Source organism: Simochromis diagramma, unplaced genomic scaffold (assembly GCF_900408965.1).
Source record: "Simochromis diagramma unplaced genomic scaffold, fSimDia1.1 OVJJ01000325.1, whole genome shotgun sequence".
NCBI lineage: Eukaryota > Metazoa > Chordata > Actinopteri > Cichliformes > Cichlidae > Simochromis > Simochromis diagramma.
In genome coordinates this window covers 808831-831674 of record NW_024387291.1, presented here as the reverse complement: position 1 = coordinate 831674, position 22844 = coordinate 808831, and the positions used below count along the sequence as shown (strand labels likewise).

The following is a 22844-nucleotide window of genomic DNA, read 5'->3' as shown; positions in this document are numbered from 1 at the left end:
CATCCATTCCCACCCTCATGCTCTCATATGCAAATACTCAGCACTAACCCAACGTGGAGAAAGACATAAATAGACACTGTACACACAATCACACTCCCCAAGCGTACTCTATACCCCAGGTCTAGGTACCCTTGCCCCTAGAGGGGGAAACATCACCCAGACCCAGGTAGTGTTACCCTTTTCCCTGGGGTGGAGAGAAGCAGACCGCCCTGACTCTGCAGCAGCAGGGAGGCCCCACATTCCAGACCCCAATCGGACGGCCAACTCCTCCTCCCAGGCCCCCCGCCCCAACAGGCAACAGAGAACGGGTGTGTGAAAACTCCAAACCTCCCTCATACACCCTGATGGTCATCTGGATGCCGTGTAGCGTGCCCACCCCCAAGGACTTATATGTATGTGTTATGAGAGGGTGAGTAATGTGAATGTCTAAGTTGTGGGATAAAATTGAGGCACAGGCAGCCAGAAGGGGACAGAGGGGGGGGATGCCTCCCCTGCACCCTGGTGACACAACTTTACCCCAAGGCCCTGCATGTGTGGGTGATTGTGGTGGAGCGGGAAGAGGGAGGCAGCTGTAGATCCCCCGCTGACCCCAGTAGGCACCCCCATACTCTGCAACCCACCAGGGCAAGGGGGCCCAGGCCCATCCAGACCGGGGCCCAATTCAGCAGCACCGCCCAGCCCCACAGAGCCCGGGACAGCCCACCTGACCCCACCACAGAGAAAACTGCACCACCACCCCGTCATCCACTCATCTTCAAGACTACACAAGACAATAGACACCCAGGCTGAGATCTTCCTCCACCTCTCCAATATCTCTCCCTCACCTGCAGAGTGAGTTCCTGGAGAGAGGAGACCTCCTGCAAGATGTAACAGCCTCCCCCACCAGTTGAAGAGCCCCACAGGTGGCTCGATGCACTGGTGGCACCTCGCGCCAGGGCTGAGCCCCCATACACCCACCCGCCCACAACCCCGACACACCAACCAGGACCCAAGCCCCCGAGGCCCAGCCAGGGCCCCAGCCCGGAGGTGGGGCACCCCCAGAACCCCATGCCCACCCAGGGGCAGCCAGGCTACCAGGTCAGTAACCCACGTCTGTGAGCACAGACCCTCCCCTGGCCCCGCCGCACGCAGCCATGAGTAAACCATCACCTAAGAGCCAACAGAGCCTTTAACAGGCCATGACCGCAACCCCGGGTTGAGCTCTCCAATGCCTCTTAATTGAATAGTTTAATTCAAGCCTCAATCACATAGGTGTAGAAACGGGTTGCTACGGAAAAATATGTATTCCCTAAGCAGTTAGCAAGTGGTTGCTGCAGGTTGTGCAGCAACCACTCGCTGGGCCAACATCTGGCTGTCCCAGATGTTGGCCCAGCCTTTAACACTTCAAGGTTTAGGAGTCCCATAAGGTTGATTGTGTTTATCTGGACGTAACGTTTTCAGTAGGAGAAACATTTCATCACTCATCTAAGTGACTTCTTCAGTCTCGGCTAACTGCAGGTTTCCCCAACCTTATAAACAGTACATTTGCATAATGACTGAAACTACCCACTGAATGAACAATGGGCTGTGAGGTCAGTTCCTTGATCATTGATATGCAAACTGTGAGACCATTGCTCAACAACCAGTGATCAAAGCCCATTGATCAGTGGTTTGAATGAGTCACAAAATGTTTCTCTCGCTGAAAACGCTACGTCCAGATGAACAGAATCAACCTTTTGGGATTTACGTACCTGGATGATTGAGCATGCGTCAAGACAAGGTTTAGGAGTGTTTATGGGAATCTTTGACTATTCTTAAGAAGCACATTTGTGAGGTCAGATACTGATGATGGACCAGAAGGCGTGGCTTGCAGTTTACACACTGTTAGAATGATCAAAAAGCTGACTTGGGTTAGAAGAAATGGATCTGAGTATAAGGCACAAAATCTAAAGAAGGTTGCACTAAGTCCTGTTCAGACTGGATTTCTGGATGAAAGAATATACAGAGAACATAGAAAGACACTGAGTCAAACAGCATCATGGGCAGCATTTACCACAACCAAGGACCCCAGCTGAGCCAATCAATCAGACTGCCTTACCCCTTGCTGCGCATCTGTCAGCACATGAAACAATGTGTATGTGTTGCTCACAGTATATCAGTGGGTGCTGCCACAGACTGACAATCAGCTGCAGTTCACCTCTTCACCTCACACCCTTTATCAGGTACTCCTATATGAAGAGAAATGGGAACAAAAAGCAGGTCCTGGAGGGAATGAGTAGTCTTGAACTTTAGACATGCGGTAAGGGGTAAGGAGACTTCCGGGTTCAGGGCTAAGAGTGAGAAAGTGAGTAGTACCCTGGGAAACAAGACAAAGTGAGAGAAATAATATTTAAAAGACAGAAAAACAAAGGAGGAGATGCAAAAGAACAAGTTGTTTTTCACAGATTTAAACAGGATTGTGTTCATCAAAGGGAGAAACCTCTGAATAAAGAGACATTTATTTTTTATGTACAGTAAGTCTATCATCAAGGGTGTAATCAGTAGCAGAAAAGGCCAAGCCAGTGTTGGACGGACCTTAAACCTGCTTTTTTTTAAAATGCCCATGTCCTCTGGCTGCAAACGAAGGTCTGTTTGAATAGAAATTGATGAGAAAATTACCCTACTGACCTCAGTAAAGCTTTTACTATTGAAGTTACAGCCTCATTTGCCTGTTTCAGATCTTGTAACAATCCTCATTACTTTAATGATTATGGCTCTTCTTCTGCTTCTTTCGGTTGCTTCATTTATGGGTCACCACAGCAGATCATCTGTCTCCATCTCATCTTATGCTGACCATCCTCTTCTGTCACACCAACCCTCGGCATGGCCTCCTTCAATTAAATTCAATTCAAGACCCTTTGTTCAGTATATTCACTATCCCAGCTCAGCCTTGCCTCTCTAACTTTCTCTTCATCTCCTCAACCTGAGCTCTCCTTCCAATGTGCTCTTTTCTAATCTTGCCCAATCGGGCCACTCCCAATGAAAATCCAAACATCTTCAACTCTGCCACCATCTCAGCCTCCTGGTCTTTTCTTAGTGCCATCGTCTCCAAACCATACAGCATTGCAGGTCTCACTACCATTTGTAAACCTTCGTTTTCACTCTTGCTGCTATCCTTCTGTCACAAATCATCCCTGAACACTTAGAGTCCCCCGAGAGCAGCCATTTGGCTTTTCTACCTTTAAAACTCGCCTTCCAGCCAAATGGCTGGTACGTGTTTAGCTAGGCTTTAGCTTCAGCCAAGTGGAAGCTAAATTGGCTAGTCATTCATATGTAAATTAGGTTGTTACCTGAGAATTCTGGAGGGGAGTGGGGGTGTGTGAATGAGGGGGTGGGGGAGCTGCTAAAAGCTGTGAACTTCCTTTTGTGTTCGTCTTGATGCATTCTCAATCATCCAGGGAAATAAATCTCCAAAAGTCACCAACTTGGAGTGGTTAGTTTCCTGAGCCACAAGGAAACTTGGAGTGTTTCAGTTTGCCATCTTAGGGAGAAATCAACACACATGGGTGTATGTCCTTTGTTGCTGAGATTTATTGATAAAAACAGTACAAAAAACCAACCATTTGTACACATATTTACAAATAATAATAAAAAGTGAGTGAGTACATTTCAACATTTTCAGCAATCACTCACAATCCTGGCACTGCCATGGTATCTGTAGTCTGCATTTACCACATGTGTATCTGTAGCAGTGAACACATCGCACAGTGGCATGATTCTTCTTGCATTTGTGTTTGACCTGACACATGGCTCTTTTTCCAGGGCTAGGTGTGGAGGGTTGTGTCCAAAGCAACTGTTCTTTTCTTGCCTTCTTCCCAGCTTCCCAACACTACCAAAAGGAAGCCAAACACTGTCACCCTTTACAACAAAACAAAGTGTGGCGTGGATGTGATGGACCAGATGGTTCGGGAGTACACTGTCCACAGAGGAACACGGCGCTGGCCAGTTGCCGTGTTTTACAACATGATTGACTGCTACAGATACACATGTGGTAAATGCAGTGAGTGATTGCTGAAAATGTTGAAATGTACTCACTCACTTTTTATTATTATTTGTAAATATGTGTACAAATAGTTGGTTTTTTTGTACTGTTTTTATCAATAAATCTCAGCAACAAAGGAAATACACCCATGTGTGTTGATTTCTCCCTAAGATGGCAAACTGAAACACTCCAAGTTGGTGACTTTTGGAGATTTATTTCCCTGGATGATTGAGAATGCATCAAGACGAACACAAAAGGAAGTTCACAGCTTTTAGCAGCCATTTGGCTGGAAGGCGGGTTTTAAAGGTAGAAAGGTAGAAGCTGCTCTCGGGGGGACTCTAAGTGTGAAACTCGGCTCCACCCACTCCACGCTGCCTCCGATCGCTTGTGGATTGTTACTTTGAACGGTTGATTCCAGGCATTCGAGCTCATCTCTCGTCACAATCTCTACTGCTTGCATTAAACATATGAAGAAAGCAGGCATATACACCTTAAAAACCGAGAAAAAATAACTTTGTTTTTATTACATTTTTTTAATCAGCTTTCAATAATTACATCACACTGTCTAAAAATCTGTTAAATACTCAAAATTTTGGGAAAGTGAGAAAAGTGGGAATTTTAAGCCAACTAAAGCTCTCATAAAGTAGAGCATTGTTATCTTAAAGGGATTATGTAATTCATCTTATAATAGTGACATTCATCTACCCCTTTGGCTCAGAGCAAGGCGGGAAAAAGTCACACATCTCTGTCTGTAACCTGCCAGCAGCGGCTGAAAATAACACCAGCTTCAGTAAATGGTGGTTAATTAAACAACACACCAAAGGATGGAGCTACTTTAAGCTAATCTATCAATTTTTTAAAAAGTCAGTAACAGGTATTTAATATCTGAAAAGCTGGAAGCAAACCTAAGGTAAAGGCTGAATTTGCCTGACAGGAAGTGACTGAGTGACTTGAGTCTTGAGAAATGAAAAGATGGCGATTCAACAGGAAGTCTGACAATAGAAAAGAGCACAGCCAGATGTTGAGTTAACTTGACACAAAGACAGATGTTTGCAGTATTTGTAGTAGTTGCTGACAAGGATGTTTTTAAATTATTTAAATTAATGAAGAGTGATGAAAATGGTTAGATGTTATCTATCTATATTAGATTTATCAAGTGGAAAATAATAGAGTAGTAGTTTTAAAAATATGAATATTACTCACTCTTATCAAACGTATTAGTAATATTGTTTGTAGCCGTAATAGAAGATTGGAGAGCAGGAGTGATAGTGGAAGTACTATTTGCATTAGTATTACTATTTGTTTATTTATACACATAAGTGCCAAAAGTACAGACATGCACTTAAGTAGAAGTACAGATACTAGTGCTGAAAACTACATGTGATCAGCTGTCCTGGGCCACCGCTCTGAGGTTTACTGCTGTTTCTGGACGTACACAACTGATTTAACAAGATGTGAGCGGATGTTTTATAAGTGTTTGTAGTTGATTTCCATCCTCTACACTGACAGCACACTGTTTATTTGTCTTTGTAATAAACAATTTTTAGTTGGTATGAAGATCGAATTCAGTGAATCAATCTAAGCATCATCAGCTCAACTTCAAATGTATCTATGCTACACTTGATGTAAGCTAACGCTGACCATGAAACCACAGCCACCGTGCACCAGTTCTTTACTTTAAATCCATCACATTTGTTTAAAAATATATTCCTGTCCCCTTTTTTTGTTCAAAAAGGGAGTAAAAGTACAAAGTGGTAGAAAAACCAAATTCAAATTCAAATTCAAATTTTATTTGTCACGTACACAGTCATACACAGTACGATATGTAGTGAAATGCTTGGACAACTGCTCGTGACCTAAAGAAAACAAAAAAAAGGAAAGGCTATGAATAAGATAGGAAATAAATATGAAAAATTAAAAAGGGTAAATTTAACTAGGAAGGAATAAAATATAAATTAAGGTTAAAAATGAAATAACTGTACAACACAAATTAGAATGAAGGGTAAATTTAACTGGGAAGAATAAGATAAAATATATAAATTAAAGTTGAAAATAAAATAACTGTACAACAAAATACACAATATAGAACTATATAAGAATGTATGAAGAAATCTAAATATAAATAAATATATACACAATAACAGCAGCATATACACAATAACAGCAGCTGTACCAGTATTAACCGGAAATGAAGAATATAGTGACCAGTGTTGTGCAAAAACAAAGTCCAGAAAGTCCAGTGTGTGTGTAACCCTACTCAAGTAAAGTACAGATACCTGAAATTTATACTTAACTACAATAGCAAAGTGTTTGTATTCATTACTTCATTCCCATCTCTGATTATGTATGCCAAATATCAGTGCTGTATTTGTGTGTCTGCATTGCAGGAGAGCCAGTGGCTGGACAGCGTCTCTCTGCTGATTAAGGACTCGTTAGAAGGAGACCTGATCGACAATCTCTCCGGTTCAGTTTTTCACCACTACGGCTCTCCTCCTATCTGCAAAGACTGCAAGAGTCACCCTCAAGAGGTTATCAGCGCTCCACACACACAGACTCTCACAAAGCACAACCCTAAACATCTGCTGCCTTCATTTCAAATTTACAAGTCAGTAATAAAGTGCCACTACATCAATTATACAGATGCATATATTCTAAACACTACTAATGCACACACATACGGTGCATATGCAGTATAATGTATTCAGCAGTAAATAAACTGCTGAGCATGTCTTCATTTCACATCACACACATTCACAAATTGGTGAATGTGGCACACTGACTCCTTGTTTCATATAAGTATTTTCCCAGATGTGCAGTAAGGGGCTCTAGATATACTATTACAGTGGTTCCCAAACTTTTTTTGGTAGGCCCCCCTTTGTTTTACAAGAAAAATGTGATTATTCATTGTCATCTTTAACACTAAGGAATTAAAGTAGGAAAAAAACTTTGCATAAGCTGCTTTTATATAAAACACATCATAAATGTAAGTTATGTTTGTCCGAGTGAGATCCCAGCAAGGTTCAAGGAATACAACTTACATATTTTTGTAGTTCTGTATATACAGATTACACGGTGTGATTGCACTGCGGTGTAATCAAAACATAGTACTATACTGCATTAGGATTTTCATAGCTAGAAGTGCAGCTGAAACTATGTTCAGAATGTCAATTTTTTAGATCATGTGCTCATGAAAAACTGAGAAAATCCATTTTTATTCCTAAAAGGACTTTTTTAAAATACTGTATTCAATAAATATGTATTGTATGCCATTTAAAATGTATTTTCTATTATCCAGTTTTTATCTGATTTAATCCCATTGAAAATAAAATCAAACACAGTTCTTGCAAAATGTAATTTGCTTTAAAGATAGAGCGGGGCTGTGTTTATTACTACAGGGCAGAATTTGCCTTGTATTAATTTCTGTTGTCTGTAAGGATATTCTTGACATTTTCCCCCCTTGTATAATCATGCCCAAAGGATATACATGGCACCACCAAAATGATGTATGAGTGAGTGAACTCGTCCTGAGTTTTCCTGTAATAGCCATAGCTGTGAAAATCATCAATCACACATGAGAACAAACACCAGTTTCAGCTGAGGTTATTCTTTGTATTTGATATATATAATCTGCAGGGTATGAGTTTCATTTCATGCAAGTGTGTACGTGTGTACATGTATGTATGCGTGTAAGAGTGTAAGTCATTGTATAAGTCACAGTGGTGTGACGCCTGTGTGCTTTAGATACTGTTTCTACATTTCACTCATATCCAAGTCACCTTTATACTAAAAACTGTATATAAAAGATGGGCACAACCACTGTGACATTACTCATAGGTTTGTGGATATTTTAAGGGCAGTATTGACTGACAATGACTTTTTTTGTTTTTGTTTAGTTTTTTTCACTGAGAAGCTAACATTAGCTGGTAGCATTCCATGCTAGTCGGTTCTGTTTAGACTCATACATGCCAACCCTCCCGATTTTTCCGTGAGAATCCCGAATTTCAGTGCCCCTCCCGTAAATCTCTCGGAGCCACCATTCTCCCAAATTTCTCCTTATTTTCAACCCGGACAACAAAAATAAAAAAACACATGCCAGAATTCATAGCGCGGCCCAGCCAATTCCAGTTTCCAACAATGGCGGCAGCTACTTAGTTTTAATATTACTCTTATTACTCTTTCTGGGTCGCAAAATAAACTTGTAGCATATTTTCAGGCGAGAATGTAGCTGTGTAAACTTCAAATATCTGAGCCGGGGAGAACAGTGAACTACCGGCACATCGTTTTCAGGTCTTTCGCTACTCAGGTTAAACATGATATATATAAGTCACTTAGAGAACCTAAAAACTTTTTTCAGTGTTTCATTTGTTCCTGAGTAAATCGGTTTAGCTGAGATTAGAGTTATTAGATTAGATTAAATTGAATTTTATTTTATTAATCCCTCGGGTGGGTTCCTCCAGGGTTTTCACACAGCTGAATAAACGTCAAACAGAAAACCGATTATGAGATGGTCGAGAATTTACGCCAGCGTCCGGTCATATTTAGAAAGGAGCAGACGGCAGAGTTTCACTCCAAGAGAGCTCGTGACATAATTCTGAAGGCTAGACCATCACAGTCGCTCACTACCGGCCTGCCCGGCGTTCGGAGGACAGTAATAACGGTGACACTTAACTTACTTTAAATAAAGAAATTTTAAATAAATAAACACTGTAAAATTCAAGTTTTTTGTATATGTATACCTACCCCCCTTTGAATGTCTCCCTAATTCTGAGGTCTCAAGGTTGGCAAGTATGTTTAGACTACCATGGAATGCTATAAGCTAATGTTAGCAATGCTAGAATTTCCAAAGCCTGTACGTACGGGGGGCAACACAACAACAACAAAAAAAAAAAAGTAAAAAATATTTCATCTAAACATTATAGGAGTCTACAGGGACAACATCAAGTCAGTTGAGGATTTACGGGGTTTGGAACCATGTGTGGTATCAGTACATTTCAGTCCCTTAAGTTGCTGCTGGCTTTCGGCTTCATCATTTTGCATCCTGTTGTCAAATTTCAGCTTCAACATGATTGGCTACTGTGTATTTGTGGTACAGGTCCGACTGGCAGAGGTGGAGCAGGCATCGCTGATGTCAGAGCAGCTTTCCGACAAGTCATCATCTCCAGCTCTGCCTGATGACCTGAGTTTGGATGAAAACAGCAGCTACCAGCTGCTGGTCAGAGACAGCCAGGTATTCTCACACTTACACACCAACACATATGAACTTATTCTGTGCTTGCTCGCATCTCTCCCACTTGTATTATACACATGATACACAAGTAATACACAAACACACCAGTAGTGTGGTGACTCTTACAGAAAGTCAAGCTGAGACGGTTCCCTTTACATATTTTTGGGATTAACAGTACTGGTGAGCTCATTTCAAACTGTATACTCAGTTTAATCTAGAGTAATGCATTATATTCTGTAAAATCACATTTATAGTCTGCGTCCTGTGAGGAACACATATCTTTTTTTAAGCTGCTAATGATCTCAGAAAAGCAAGCCTACATCTTGATTTTCAAAAGAAGCATATTAAAAAATATTCATAGCAAAAAAATCAAGTGAGTTAAAAGGTGTGAGCACTGTGTGACATATTTATCTATCAATGTGTACAGAGGATTAGAAATATTAATGAAAAGCGTGTTGGCTGTTTAAAGTTACTAGTATTTTCTTGCTAATCTGAAAGTGATAGCTGAGCCTGCACATGTTCAACTTGTCTGTTTTGATATGTCGACGTTTATTTCATGTCTCTTTTCTATCTTCAAGTTTATCCTTGCTATGGTGCTAAAGGAGTTATTTAAAATGTTTTTCTTGGCCAAGGCGATCAGTAAGAAAAAACATCTATTTGCTGATGCTAGCAACCATGAAATTAACCCTGATAAGTGGGACAGAAATGAACATTAGCTCTAATCACTCATGCCTACACACACACAGGTAAAATCATGTCATCATAGCCCTTAGGTCTTGCTAATCATTATTAATGACTATTTACATTCTTTACTGCCTAATTAAAACACATGCCTCCCACTGTGCTTTTGACATGGGCACATGGGAGTTTGTACGTATGTTTTCCTGTGTGTGTGTGAGTTCGTGAGCATGTCTTTTATATCTCCATCATCACATGAATGCTTCGCTCTCAGCTCACCGACGTTCCACCTGGTCTGTTTCATCCCTGTGGTATTGAAGGCCAGCTCATTTGATCCAGTTTACAACCAACAACAACAGCCAAGCAATTTGAAGCTTTGAAGCCTGCCGTTACTTTCTTTTAACCACCTCCAATTTTAATCAGACTCGTATAGATGGGACATGAAAAGGGAGCTTTTTGAAACTGAAAAACAAATGCTACTCAGATTTCCATTATGATAAGGTGAAATGAAACTCCTCAGTTTGGTGTCTCTCTTGCTCCAGTGAACATCAGTGCGCCTGGATATTTATTCTTTCTAGGTAATTTTTTCCCATCTCCACTTTCAGTCAATCTTCTCCTTTCAAATTCTGCTCTTATTTTCTTCATCTTTCTTTCAGAGGGGCAGCAGTGACTCCCGCAGTTCGGAGGAGTTGCCCAGACAGGCGGGTTACAGAGGGCTTCGTCCCTCCAGCTCAGGAAGCGAGGAGGGTGTCCAGGGGCTGTTTGAAGTGGGCATCCATCATCAGTGCAATCCTGCCTCACCGGAGCAGAAAAGCCCTGCACATGACAAAGGTACTGGCATAAACAAGATGACAGCGCAAGATCAAGGAAGCTGCATGTAGCTCGTAGTGTCCTTCAAAGTGACTACATGTGTGACATACTCAGTGGCAAAATCTACTGGCTTCATGATTTCCAAAGTACTTAAAGTACACTGTACTGTATGTGTAGTTACAACTCATCACTTGTCAAATATTTGCCTTTATTTTCTGTATTTTTATCATTTTTTTCTGTATGTAATCTGTGGATTTGTTTTAAAAGTTTCAGGGGTTTTATAAAATAATAAGAAGCAGCAACGCTGAGCTGCCTGTGAAGAGCTGCAGGCAACAAGATGCTCATCTCTAACTTTTCATTCCACCTGCTCCGTGCTATCGACCGCAAATTTGCTCATGCTGTTTACGCCGTGAAACAAGACTGCAGTCCTTCATGGCGCGTTACAACATTATTGACTGCTTCTTTAAAAATGTTCAACTTTGTGCAGCAGTGCTGTAAATAGATAAAGCAGTTACTCTGTAATTCTGACTGAGTAGCTGCACAACGGGAAGCACTGGGAATTCAGGGAGGTGCGCTTTTACATCACAGCAGAGTTTTTCAAAAAATATTTGTTCTTTTACACGTAAAGTGATAAACACCTTGAGAGAGAGAAAGTGAGTAGTAATGCATCTCTACCACCAAAAAAGATCAAAGTTGCAAAAAAAACCTTTCTGTTAATTTCTGTTAATAGTTTTCAATTATTAAATAAGAGACTGCCAAGCATAGTCTAAAAAATAATCGTTCTGTAAATCCTACCTTTGTAGATTGTTTTTCATCCAAATGGTTCAGTGTAATCTTTCATACACACAAAACACAAAGCAAAAAATAAAGAGTAAAATCAACGGACATATGAGCTTCCTTTATCACACTTATCTGTGCTCTTTCTGACCCTCATGGGTATCAACCACTATGATTTCATTAAGACATGACTTTGGCATTGATGTTAACATTTATAGAAAAGTAAGACTTTTTTACTCGACATCTCTCACATCCTGCATAGCTGATCGACTTCCACTGCAGTTAAAGAAGTGATCGATGAAGCCAGACATAAGGCAGACAGATATGCTAATGAATGACAAGTTAAGGTGCAATTCAACATTGAACACCCCCTGTAACATAACTGCCATCACCAGAGGGTCCATTCCATTAATTATTAACCCTCTTACTTACTTATTTAAAATATTTATTCCTAAATTCTCAGATTGGGAGATGAAATGTTTTCACTCCACCTTTAATTTTTCCAAATATGTCTGTGATGTTTGGATGCTCAAGGTCTAATATGAAATAGAATCCTGTTACAACTTTAATTTCAAGACGATATATCCCTGTGAGAAACTCTCATCTATCTTGAAAATGTAAAAATTGTGTTTGCAGAACAGACAAAATGCAACTTTATCTATATACTTTATCTATATATATATATATATATTAGTTTATTAAAGTGTGAAAGACATTTAATTGCTTCCTGATAACTTTTAACTTTGAACAGTGCATTGTACTAATTGTATTAATGTCTTTTTGTTCATTTTTCTTATAATATGGTGCAATAACATTTTTAATTAAGTAAGAAAAGAGGTGCCCTGAATGAGGTGTTCAGAATTTAATTTCCGAACAAAGATTACCATCAGATACTTAACCCCACATGGTGGTGTTAGCAGAATGTACAATGAGGTGTGACATTCTGTCATTTGGCCCGTTACCCTGAAGCTGAAATAATAGTTTCTTCTTCATTTAGATTAAGGACACGTTGAGCCATCAGATCACTAACTTGTAAAATGGTTGTGAAGATAAAATATAAAGTTTTGTCCATGTTAAGGTGGAAAAATTGAGCTATATTTAAATATATGTGATAATATATTTTAATTCTTTATACATCACTTTCTATGTTGACAATAGAAGAATAGTCTTTTGTAAGTTATAAGATTAGAGCTTTGACCAATTAATCACAAGTTTAACCTTGAAGACTTTGGTGGATGAAGCCAAGTTTTAATGGAATATTAACATGACCCTGCTCTACACGCCTACAATATTTGATCAGAGTTCATTTAAAACTTCAAGCATGACAAAATGTCGCACATGCATACAAAAGCTACCAAAAACATAACCTCGTTGGCTCAAGGTAGAAATCTTTTTGGGGGGTCTTGCAGCATAGCCAGTGAGTATCCAGGCCAAGACTTCCATTGGTCAGTGTTCACAAATGTCGATGTTCCAAACAAAAGCTTAGAAAAAGCTAAACTGCAGGAAATGTCTGTTGGTTTTGAGGTTGGACTTCAGTAAAAGGATTCTTTTGCTCTCCACTGTGATTTTTTGCATGCAGCCAAAACCTGCTACAGCATGATGAGTCATTATAGTAACAAAAGTTTCCTTCATTGCGTAAAAATTCTGCAATTGATGTGTCAACATTTGTTTATAGAGATTGTTTGCAATGTGGTGGAAACATAGCTCAGACGGTCTAAACATTCATTGAATATTTTGTCATTTTTCTGTGAGGAAATAGTGATTGACTGGAACAAATCCTGACACTGCTGAGTAAGTGTGGGGAATCACTTTGGCTGACATCCTTATGAAGGAAACAAGGACAGGAAATCATACAGAAAAAGACTAAATCTATCCAGAGACAGAGAACAAGTATTCACAACTGCCTCTGTGGTGGTTACCACTCCTGTCTCTACAATAAAAGATGCAGAGAGGCAGACTTACAAAGTGATAGCAATATGAGCGTCAATGCCACAGCTGGATTAAACTGCAGCCTTCCCTTTACAGATGATGATGGAGGAAGCTGCAGTGGAGGCGCTCGTGAAACTTCACCAGTCTTGCATCTACCGGCAGATTTCTTCCACCCAGCTGCTGCAGCTCATCCAAACAGTCCTGGAAACAGCGTAAGCCCAGGAGACAGACGGCCTTCCAGGTCGGCCTCCCCAGCCTCCTGGGCGTCCCTCCGCTCACCCAGAGCCAACAGCAGGCCGTTGGGCTCCCAGGTATTACGAGCAGATGAATGGATTTGTTTGTGTCTGTATGGCTGGCTGAACAGACGACATCAGCATTGCTGTGCAAAACATCAGTGACACGATAGAACGCAGTATACAGTGGGGCAAAAAAGTATTTAGTCAGCCACCGATTGTGCAAGTTCCCCCACCTAAAATGATGACAGAGGTCAGTAATTTGCACCAGAGGTACACTTCAACTGTGAGAGACAGAATGTGGAAAAAAAAAAAATCCATGAATCCACATGGTAGGATTTGTAAAGAATTTATTCGTAAATCAGGGTGGAAAATAAGTATTTGGTCAATAACAAAAATACAACTCAATACTTTGTAACATAACCTTTGTTGGCAATAACAGAGGTCAAACGTTTACTATAGGTCTTTACCAGGTTTGCACACACAGTAGCTGGTATTTTGGCCCATTCCTCCATGCAGATCTTCTCGAGAGCAGTGATGTTTTGGGGCTGTCGCCGAGCAACACGGACTTTCAACTCCCGCCACAGATTTTCTATGGGGTTGAGGTCTGGAGACTGGCTAGGCCACTCCAGGACTTTCAAATGCTTCTTACGGAGCCACTCCTTTGTTGCCCGGGCGGTGTGTTTTGGATCATTGTCATGTTGGAAGACCCAGCCTCGTTTCATCTTCAAAGTTCTCACTGATGGAAGGAGGTGTTGGCTCAAAATCTCACGATACATGGCCCCATTCATTCTGTCCTTAACACGGATCAGTCGTCCTGTCCCCTTGGCAGAAAAACAGCCCCATAGCATGATGTTTCCACCCCCATGCTTCACAGTAGGTATGGTGTTCTTGGGATGCAACTCAGTATTCTTCTTCCTCCAAACACGACGAGTTGAGTTTATACCAAAAAGTTCTACTTTGGTTTCATCTGACCACATGACATTCTCCCAATCCTCTGCTGTATCATCCATGTGCTCTCTGGCAAACTTCAGACGGGCCTGGACATGCACTGGCTTCAGCAGCGGAACACGTCTGGCACTGCGGGATTTGATTCCCTGCCGTTGTAGTGTGTTACTGATGGTGACCTTTGTTACTTTGGTCCCAGCTCTCTGCAGGTCATTCACCAGGTCCCCCCGTGTGGTTCTGGGATCTTTGCTCACCGTTCTCATGATCATTTTGACCCCACGGGATGAGATCTTGCGTGGAGCCCCAGATCGTGGGAGATTATCAGTGGTCTTGTATGTCTTCCATTTTCTGATGATTGCTCCCACAGTTGATTTTTTCACACCAAGCTGCTTGCCTATTGTAGATTCACTCTTCCCAGTCTGGTGCAGGTCTACAATACTTTTCCTGGTGTCCTTCGAAAGCTCTTTGGTCTTGGCCATGGCGGAGTTTGGAGTCTGACTGTTTGAGGCTGTGGACAGGTGTCTTTTATACAGATGATGAGTTCAAACAGGTGCCATTCATACAGGTAACGAGTGGGGGACAGAAAAGCTTCTTACAGAAGACGTTACAGGTCTGTGAGAGCCAGAGATTTTCCTTGTTTGAGGTGACCAAATACTTATTTTCCACCCTAATTTACGAATAAATTCTTTACAAATCCTACCATGTGAATTCATGGATTTTTTTTTCACATTCTGTCTCTCACAGTTGAAGTGTACCTCTGGTGCAAATTACTGACCTCTGTCATCATTTTAAGTGGGGGAACTTGCACAATCGGTGGCTGACTAAATACTTTTTTGCCCCACTGTAAACGTGTCCTTTATGTCAATGCTCGGCGATGTCATGCAGAGGTTGTTGAGAGGCAGACGTGTTTGTGAGACTGAATGAGAACATCTGGGAACCGAAAACTGTAACACACATCACACCAGGGATGTCAAACTCATTTTACATCATGGGCCACATACGTAGAGTCCACACTGATCTTACCTGGGCCCCTTTCTGTCAGGGGAAAGATGTTTAACTACATGTTTCATAAAGTTTTTGTTAATTCACAGAATTTTTTTTAAACTTCTCTGTTATTTAGCTGTTTATCTACGACTGAATTCCTTGTCGGCCAGATTGAAGTCTTTGCTAGGCTGACACCCCCTGCCTTATATCATATAGTGACACTAGATGTTGGCCCTAGATATTGATTTGATGACATTGTTACAGCTGTGGGTGTAATAAACACTTGGAATCACTTTAGTTCATTAGAAATCAACACTTGAGTAGGAGTGGCACAGTTAGATGTGACACAGCAGCCTCTTCTGCGATCTATCAGTCAGAATCTAATTACTGCGCGCCAAATCGTGAATATACACGTATCACCACCCTCCACTGAAGTCCTACTGCAGTGTGAGACTCCAGAGAGTTTATTTAGTCATAATTAAAGCCAGCCTCTCTTCCATACTGAATCTAACACCTCCCCTATGCTGGCTCCTACGTGAAACAAACTCGAAAGGGGGAGAAAAATAAAGCCCTTACTTTAGTTCTTGTTCCTTTTGTAACCATGGAGACAGATTTCTCTTTTCACCTCTACCTGTTTGGTTTGTTTAGCTCGTGCCTGAGTGGCTCTGTGATCCTCCGCTGCTACAGTAATGCTTTGCGGCACTCAGCTAATTAGCCCGGCCAGCCCCGAGCCTGATACCGACTCGGCACTCGCTGTTGTGCTTGGCTCCCGCTCCTCACATTCTCCCGTGTCGCTTTTCTGTTTTCCTTTTTCTCCTCTCCTGGGTGATCCTCTCTATCCCTCTTTGCTTTGCGTTCGCTCCCTGCCACTATGTTTCTGCTTTTTCGTAATCTCTTATTTTAGTACTGGCAGGATTAGAAATAATGACTAAATCCCTCCTGCATACAGACATATTGGATTAAACAAACGCTTCCCCCAAACTCAGGGCGGGGTCCTTCAAGCAGGGGGAATTACAAGCGAGGTGGTTTCACGGTTTCATATTATTAGGACTTTTCTGAAATTGGTTAACCGAGAATGAGTTCAAACCAATGTGTTGTCGTCCCGGGGCAGATCCTTCCTTTCCTGTTACACAACTGTCCTTAGGTACTGGTCACAGTAACATCAGCCAATAAGAGCTGGTTTTCTTTTCTTTATTGGTGTTTTACTTCAATGCTATCTAGGTAACAATAGCTCCAGGAAATTCAGAATTTTTGGGATCTGCACTTGTATCTTGACACGAAGCGATGATGAGCTGGTCCTGATGTTTTCACACGGATTACATGTGTCCGATGTGTAAAGGCATTAAGCTGTAACTGTAAATTCGTGTGTGTTTTTGTTATTTTTTTATCTAAATTCTTATCCTCTCTTCCAGCACCCGTCCCACAGTGACTCCTCTTTGGCCACAGCCAGTTCAGAGGGCAGCCTGCAGGCAACACTGGAAGAAGGGCTGAGCTTCAGCGTCTCCTCACCTCGATATCTGGATCTCCCCACACCCCACCTCTGCCCTGTCCCCAGCCACCCCTCGCAACGCCAGACACCGACTACAGGAGACCAGGGCTGCTCTTTACTAAAGAGACACAGTACTCCTTTGACCCTCCAAGCCACCCGGAGGCACCAGAGGAGCCAGAGCAGCAGCAGAGGCGGCAGCACCAGCCCCGGTTGCCCCCAGCAGGACTCCATGGACCCGTCAGATGAGGATGTTGGCACGGGGACAAACCGGGATGACTGCCGTCAAACCTTCAGCAGCGAGCACCTGTCAGAAACACTGAACAGTCTCTCCCTTACGTCGCTGTTTACCCCGGACTCTTTGGCACCCCCGCTGGTGAAGAAATGCAACAGCACAGGGTCTCTGGACCTAACGAATCTGTCTGCCCGGAGTAAAGATGGCCACCACTTTCATGGCATACACGTCCATGGTTTCTTATCCAACCCTTTGACAGAGGGAATGGCAAGAGGTGAAGAGCAAGACATCACAGGCCTCGGCATGAAAAGCAGGCGTCAGACCGCAGACACATGCTCCAGGAAAAACAGATGAAACACTTGTTGCCTCTCTGTAGTGGAACTCTTTAACCATTTGCATTTCTGGACCTTGAACAGAACAGGGAGAGATTTTTAATACATGTCCTGTGAACCGGAATCTGAAATTCTCTCTTGTCTTTATTAAATCATTCGTTCTCTCTCTCTCTCTGTTTAGGATCAGTCATTTCTCAAAAGATTCCAGTCGCTTCTGAGTTTTAGCATCATTTCTCTTACACAGGATATACGATTGCTCTTTGCTAGGTCTTAACAATAATGTCAAGGAGCTCAGCTTTTGTGTTAACAGGACTGAGCCTTTGAGAGATGTGGCAGATCCTGGGTTTTATATTATAGCCATCTTGAGAGAATATTCAGAAAGCCATTACAGAGACAGCCCTGAAAATTGCAGTGATTTGTGAACATTACAAAGGTGGTGTTTTTTAGATGAAACTGTTAAGAAGTTCAATCCTCTCTAAGGACCGGGTTCACTTTACTCAATGCGGCCTGAACCATTGTCCAAAAACCCTGTTGTCAAAATTGGACAGATGGCAAACTCGGAAGCTTCTTTTGAGGAAGAACTGAACTTTGTACAGTTTTCTTTTCATGTTTTTTTGTAATGTCCATGGCTAATAGTAGCATCAACCTTTTTTTTCTTCTGAAGATTTGGCGGGTGATGGAAAAGTTGTCTTTTGTTTTGTTTTTTCCAACTTCAACATTTTGAAGTTGCGTGAATGTACCCGCTTCTGTCTCCATTTGTGAGAAAGAGGGAGACCAAGACAAGCAATGAGCCTGGCTAGTCTGAACAGTGACAGATGGCCTCTTTGAAAAGAAGAAGACTGTGAATGCTGCTGAGAATGTGTGTGGGTAATTCATGGAAGCATTGGCCACTTTCAGAGTGGACTCTGTATTTTTTGCTTTCTGCACACCCATGAAAGGGCTAAAATGTATTTAAGTGTAGACCTGGGCCAAATACAATTGACAAATAATCTTTTGCTACTATACCTAACACCACGTTTGACAATGGCACATCCATTCCTTAATCAGACCTCTCTGATGCTAGTAATGTAAAACAGCTTTGAAGCTAAAGTGAGCACTGACTTGGGAGACTGGAAGTTGGATGCTAAGTTAAATGTCTTTAAGACTTCCAAGCACCAGCTTCCTGCTAACCACTGAATCAGAGCCTATAGAAGTATACTGAGTCATACCAAAACAAAAGAAGATTTCCAAAAGTTGAAGTTAATCTGATTGGTTATCTGATAAACTTTCAGGATGATAACTAAGTCCCAAAAGCCCCGTCTGTCTATACAAGTCACAGTGTCCCCAACAACACCCAGTTCCTGTTCTGGCCAGCATCCATATTAATGTTTTATATCCACATGATGCTCGTCTGCACACTGAAAGTGTATGCCACATCCAGCTGATTGACCTCCTACAGCTGGTACTCGTTCACACTGCTGCTGCTCCTGATTTGGACGCACAAACAACTGAAACATTGTGGAAAAACATGGTCAAGTAATATTAATGCGATGTTCCAGATGTACACCACACTCAAGTATACTGGTCGGGACTCCAGTGAACCTCATCAGTCATACTGCACTGTGTCCTGGGTGTGTGTATAAACGTTGGTAGTAAGTGTAGTGAGTGTGAACGTAGCAAAAAAAAGAAAACTTTGAACTTTTGGCTGGCATAGGCTTGTTAAGTTGTACTTTGAACAAAGTGTCTATCTTTGGATAGGCTCTGCTTTTGTACCCGCAGCCTTAGCCCGCTGACACGCAGCCACCTCTTCAGTTCTATTATTGTCACGAGTACAGGCCCTTGTTTGAGTGCCCTGTGGCAGGGCTAATCACTAGGTTGGTAACACGTCAATAGACCGTCCCTCGTTTGAGTCACCCAGAAGCACTCCTGTTTCAGTCTGAAACAAAAGAGCACCTATTGTCTTATACGTGCGTGCTGTTCTCTGGGCTGGGTCTTGGCATTTGAAGCAAACCAGATGAGATTTAACGCAGTCTTTAAATCCTTCCGCCTGTTTTAAATGTACCTAAGTCTCTCAGTAGTGGAGCAGGCTGCCTGGAATGTGCATGGGAAACACAAGGGATGGTTTCTTCTTAAAGAGTCGGTGTACAGATTAGCGGGAATTCAGCAAATGGAAATCACTGTTTTGTTTGCTGCTTTAAACCCAAATGTTTATTTGACTCAGGTCTGCTTGAGTGTAGCAAGACAGTAGAAAAAAATATATACTATGACAAGCAATGTGGTCCACGTGGATGTAGTTTGAGCACATGTTTGTAATTTTATCAAATTGTGATGATCATCATAGAATAAATCCCGAGCAGGTAGACCTCAGGTGGACCTATATGCACCTCATGCATTGCATCATCACATATAACACACACATCCTGAAGCACATACACACACACACACGCATATCACACAAAGATGTCAGCGTCAAAACACTGCAGGATGCTTCTGTGGCTGTTTGAGAAGAGGCAGAAGAAACCTCGGTGTTTAATCTCTTTCTCTACTTTGTCTTCATTCCCCTCCTTACTCCCATCCAATCCTATTATCTCCTTTCCACAAGAAGCCAGAGTACTAAATGACTATTGACTACCCACCTCTAATCGAGATATGCAATATGCTACAGTAGATGTACAGTTAGATGTATGGGATTCATAGAGGTTGGCAATATGGTGAGAGAAGATTATATTTATGAATTCATGTATTCGAATAAAATGTCACCAAGATTCAAAGGTCACTGAAAGGATGATGTATTCATGTATTCCAGAGTGTGTGTTCTCTCTTTTTTCCCTCCATCTCCTCGACATGGTTTTCTTTTTCCCAAATGCATGTAGGTTATTTTTGTTTTCCAAAATGTCATTCTAGTGTCATATAAAAGTGAGATAGCTTTTCAACAACCTCCGACTCCTGAAGTTGTTCTTTCGAAATGAGGCTTGAATGAATTTTCTTTCTCTTTCTTCAAGGTTATGTCAGCGATTAATGCGAGCCTTTTTCACGCGTCACTCTTTAGTTCGTCAGTCTGGGACTGTGCTCATAAGGATGATAATATCTGGAGAATGATCTAGCACGAGGTTTAACTGCATTTGTTTGTTTTGATTAACTTTATTTTGAACAACAAAACCTGATATTTGCATGTATTATAACTCGTGCAGTACTATGGAGGACTAATACCACAAATAACCCGCTGTAAATGCTCTGCATGCACAACATATCTAAAAGATTTAGAAAGTCTTTTTGTTTTTTATCCCCAACTTTCCCATTGAATCTTGTGTGCTTGCATTAATCTCTCGGTTTATTTCTCTTTTGATTTTTACAATTTATGAAGCATTTCTGCTTCAGCGTGTGAGGGGGACTGTTGTGAAAGCGTGTCACAGGGTCAACTGTTTGGTCTTTGTTGTTCAGCGTCATCGTGCCTTGTTCTCACACCTGTGGGTTGGTCAACTCACAATAGAAATGGGCGCTTCAGAGAGCTGACACGCTTACCTAATCCAGTTTAATAAATTTCTGTTCATTGAGTCTTTCATTTATGTGCAATACTGTGCAAAACTTTTGAGCCACCCCTCAAATTTTTTTCCCCTTTTCATTTACAGTATATAAAGCCAAAACAGAGTCAGTATAATTCTAAAGTCAGTGTTGCCTAATATCTCTTTAGAAAGCTTTCTTGTAATTCTTTTAAGTAGTCTTCAGGAATAGCTCTACATTATCCTTGAAAGACATTCAAAGCTCTTCTTTGGAGCTTTGAAGCGTTTGTTCCGTTCCAGTCAAGATGATCTCACGCTGCTTCGATCATTTTAAGGTCCAGATACTGGGGAGACCAGTCCAGGTATGTTTTTACTCCACTGGAAGTGTGTTTGGGTTCATTGTCAAAGCACATTGTCCTGTGCTAATCACATGCTTTCCAGGTGAGATGACATTATCCTCAACACGGCTGCCTAAAATCCTGCCCCGAACCATGACCGAACCTCCAACACGTGTTGCTGAAGGCTGTAGAGGCTCACTGTGCCTCTCTCCTCTGAGTTTGGCACTCATATTGACAATGATTCAACTTCAGATTCAGGCACATTGTCCTGCTGAAAGAGGCCACAGACATCAGGGAATACCGCTTCCATGAAAGCGCGTACATGATCTGCAACAATGCTTTGATAGGTGGTACGTGTCAGAGTAACATCCACGAGGTTGGCAGAACTCGAGGTTTCCCAGTAGAACATTGCCCAAAGCATCACAACGCCTCCAACAGACTGCCTTTTTCCCAGAGTGCATCCTGGTGTCCCCCAGCTAAGCAATAGACATGTAACCAGAAGGGGGCCTGGTCTGATTCAGACCAGGCCCCCTTCTTCGTTGCTCTGCAGTCCATTATTGGTGCTTTAGGTGGCAAACAGCATCACCATGGGTACCCTGACTTGTCTGCATTTGCAGCATCTTAAGAAACAGACTGTGATGCTTTCTGTAATCTGTCAGATCCAGCATTCACATTTTGGGCAGTTTGAGCTCCATTAGCTCATCTATTGGATCAGACCACATGGGTCAGCCTTCGCTCCCCACCTGCACCAGTGGGCCTTGGCCGTTCATGACCCTTTTGCTGGTTTACCACTGTTCCTCTCTTGAATGACTTTTGATACACACTGGCCATCAAAGACCAGGAACACCCCAGTTTAGAGATGACTCAGTTGTCCAGGCATCACAGTTTGACATTTGTCAAATTCACTAAAATCGTTACGCTTGCCCATTTTTCTGCTTCGAATTCATCCAACTTTGAGGACAAAATGTTCAGTTGCTTCCTAACATATCCCACCCAGTAACTGGTGCCATGATGAAGAGATAATCAGTAATGCTATCACTTCACTTCTGATCCTGATTTCTTTTTTTAATTTATGTATTTTTTGCATATAGGTCGTGCCAGATCTTTTCTGTTCTGTTTTATTTTGAGGCTGTCTTGCATGCACAGCATGTTTATATCAATTTTCACTGACATTCAAGTCAGAGCCGCTCTAAAAGCTTTCACTTTCTGGTCTGACTGAAGCATTTGCATTTAGATTTTGCTTATATTTGGCAGACTCTCACTAAATAACCCCAGATGTAAAAAACAAAAAAATCCCTAAATCTGTGCACGTCACATGTAGCGCTTGCATACACGCAAAGTGGAATATTTCTACCAGCATCATGTGGACACAGCACTTAGGTATGATG

General features: G+C 41.8%; 1 protein-coding gene across 2 annotated transcripts in view; it reads left to right on the top strand.

The window, feature by feature from the left end:
- LOC120716387 (voltage-dependent T-type calcium channel subunit alpha-1I-like) overlaps positions 1-22288 on the top strand; it is a 296557-nt gene extending 274269 nt beyond the window's left edge. For both annotated transcript variants that reach the window (XM_040003917.1, XM_040003916.1), the window contains exons 34-38: positions 6388-6528; positions 9093-9227; positions 10562-10736; positions 13518-13732; positions 16999-22288. In XM_040003917.1, the coding sequence (XP_039859851.1) occupies positions 6388-6528; positions 9093-9227; positions 10562-10736; positions 13518-13732; positions 16999-17661 (1329 nt within the window). In that variant the 3' untranslated portion in view covers positions 17662-22288. The remainder of the gene's footprint in view (positions 1-6387; positions 6529-9092; positions 9228-10561; positions 10737-13517; positions 13733-16998) is intronic.
- Positions 22289-22844: the final 556 nt, after the last annotated feature.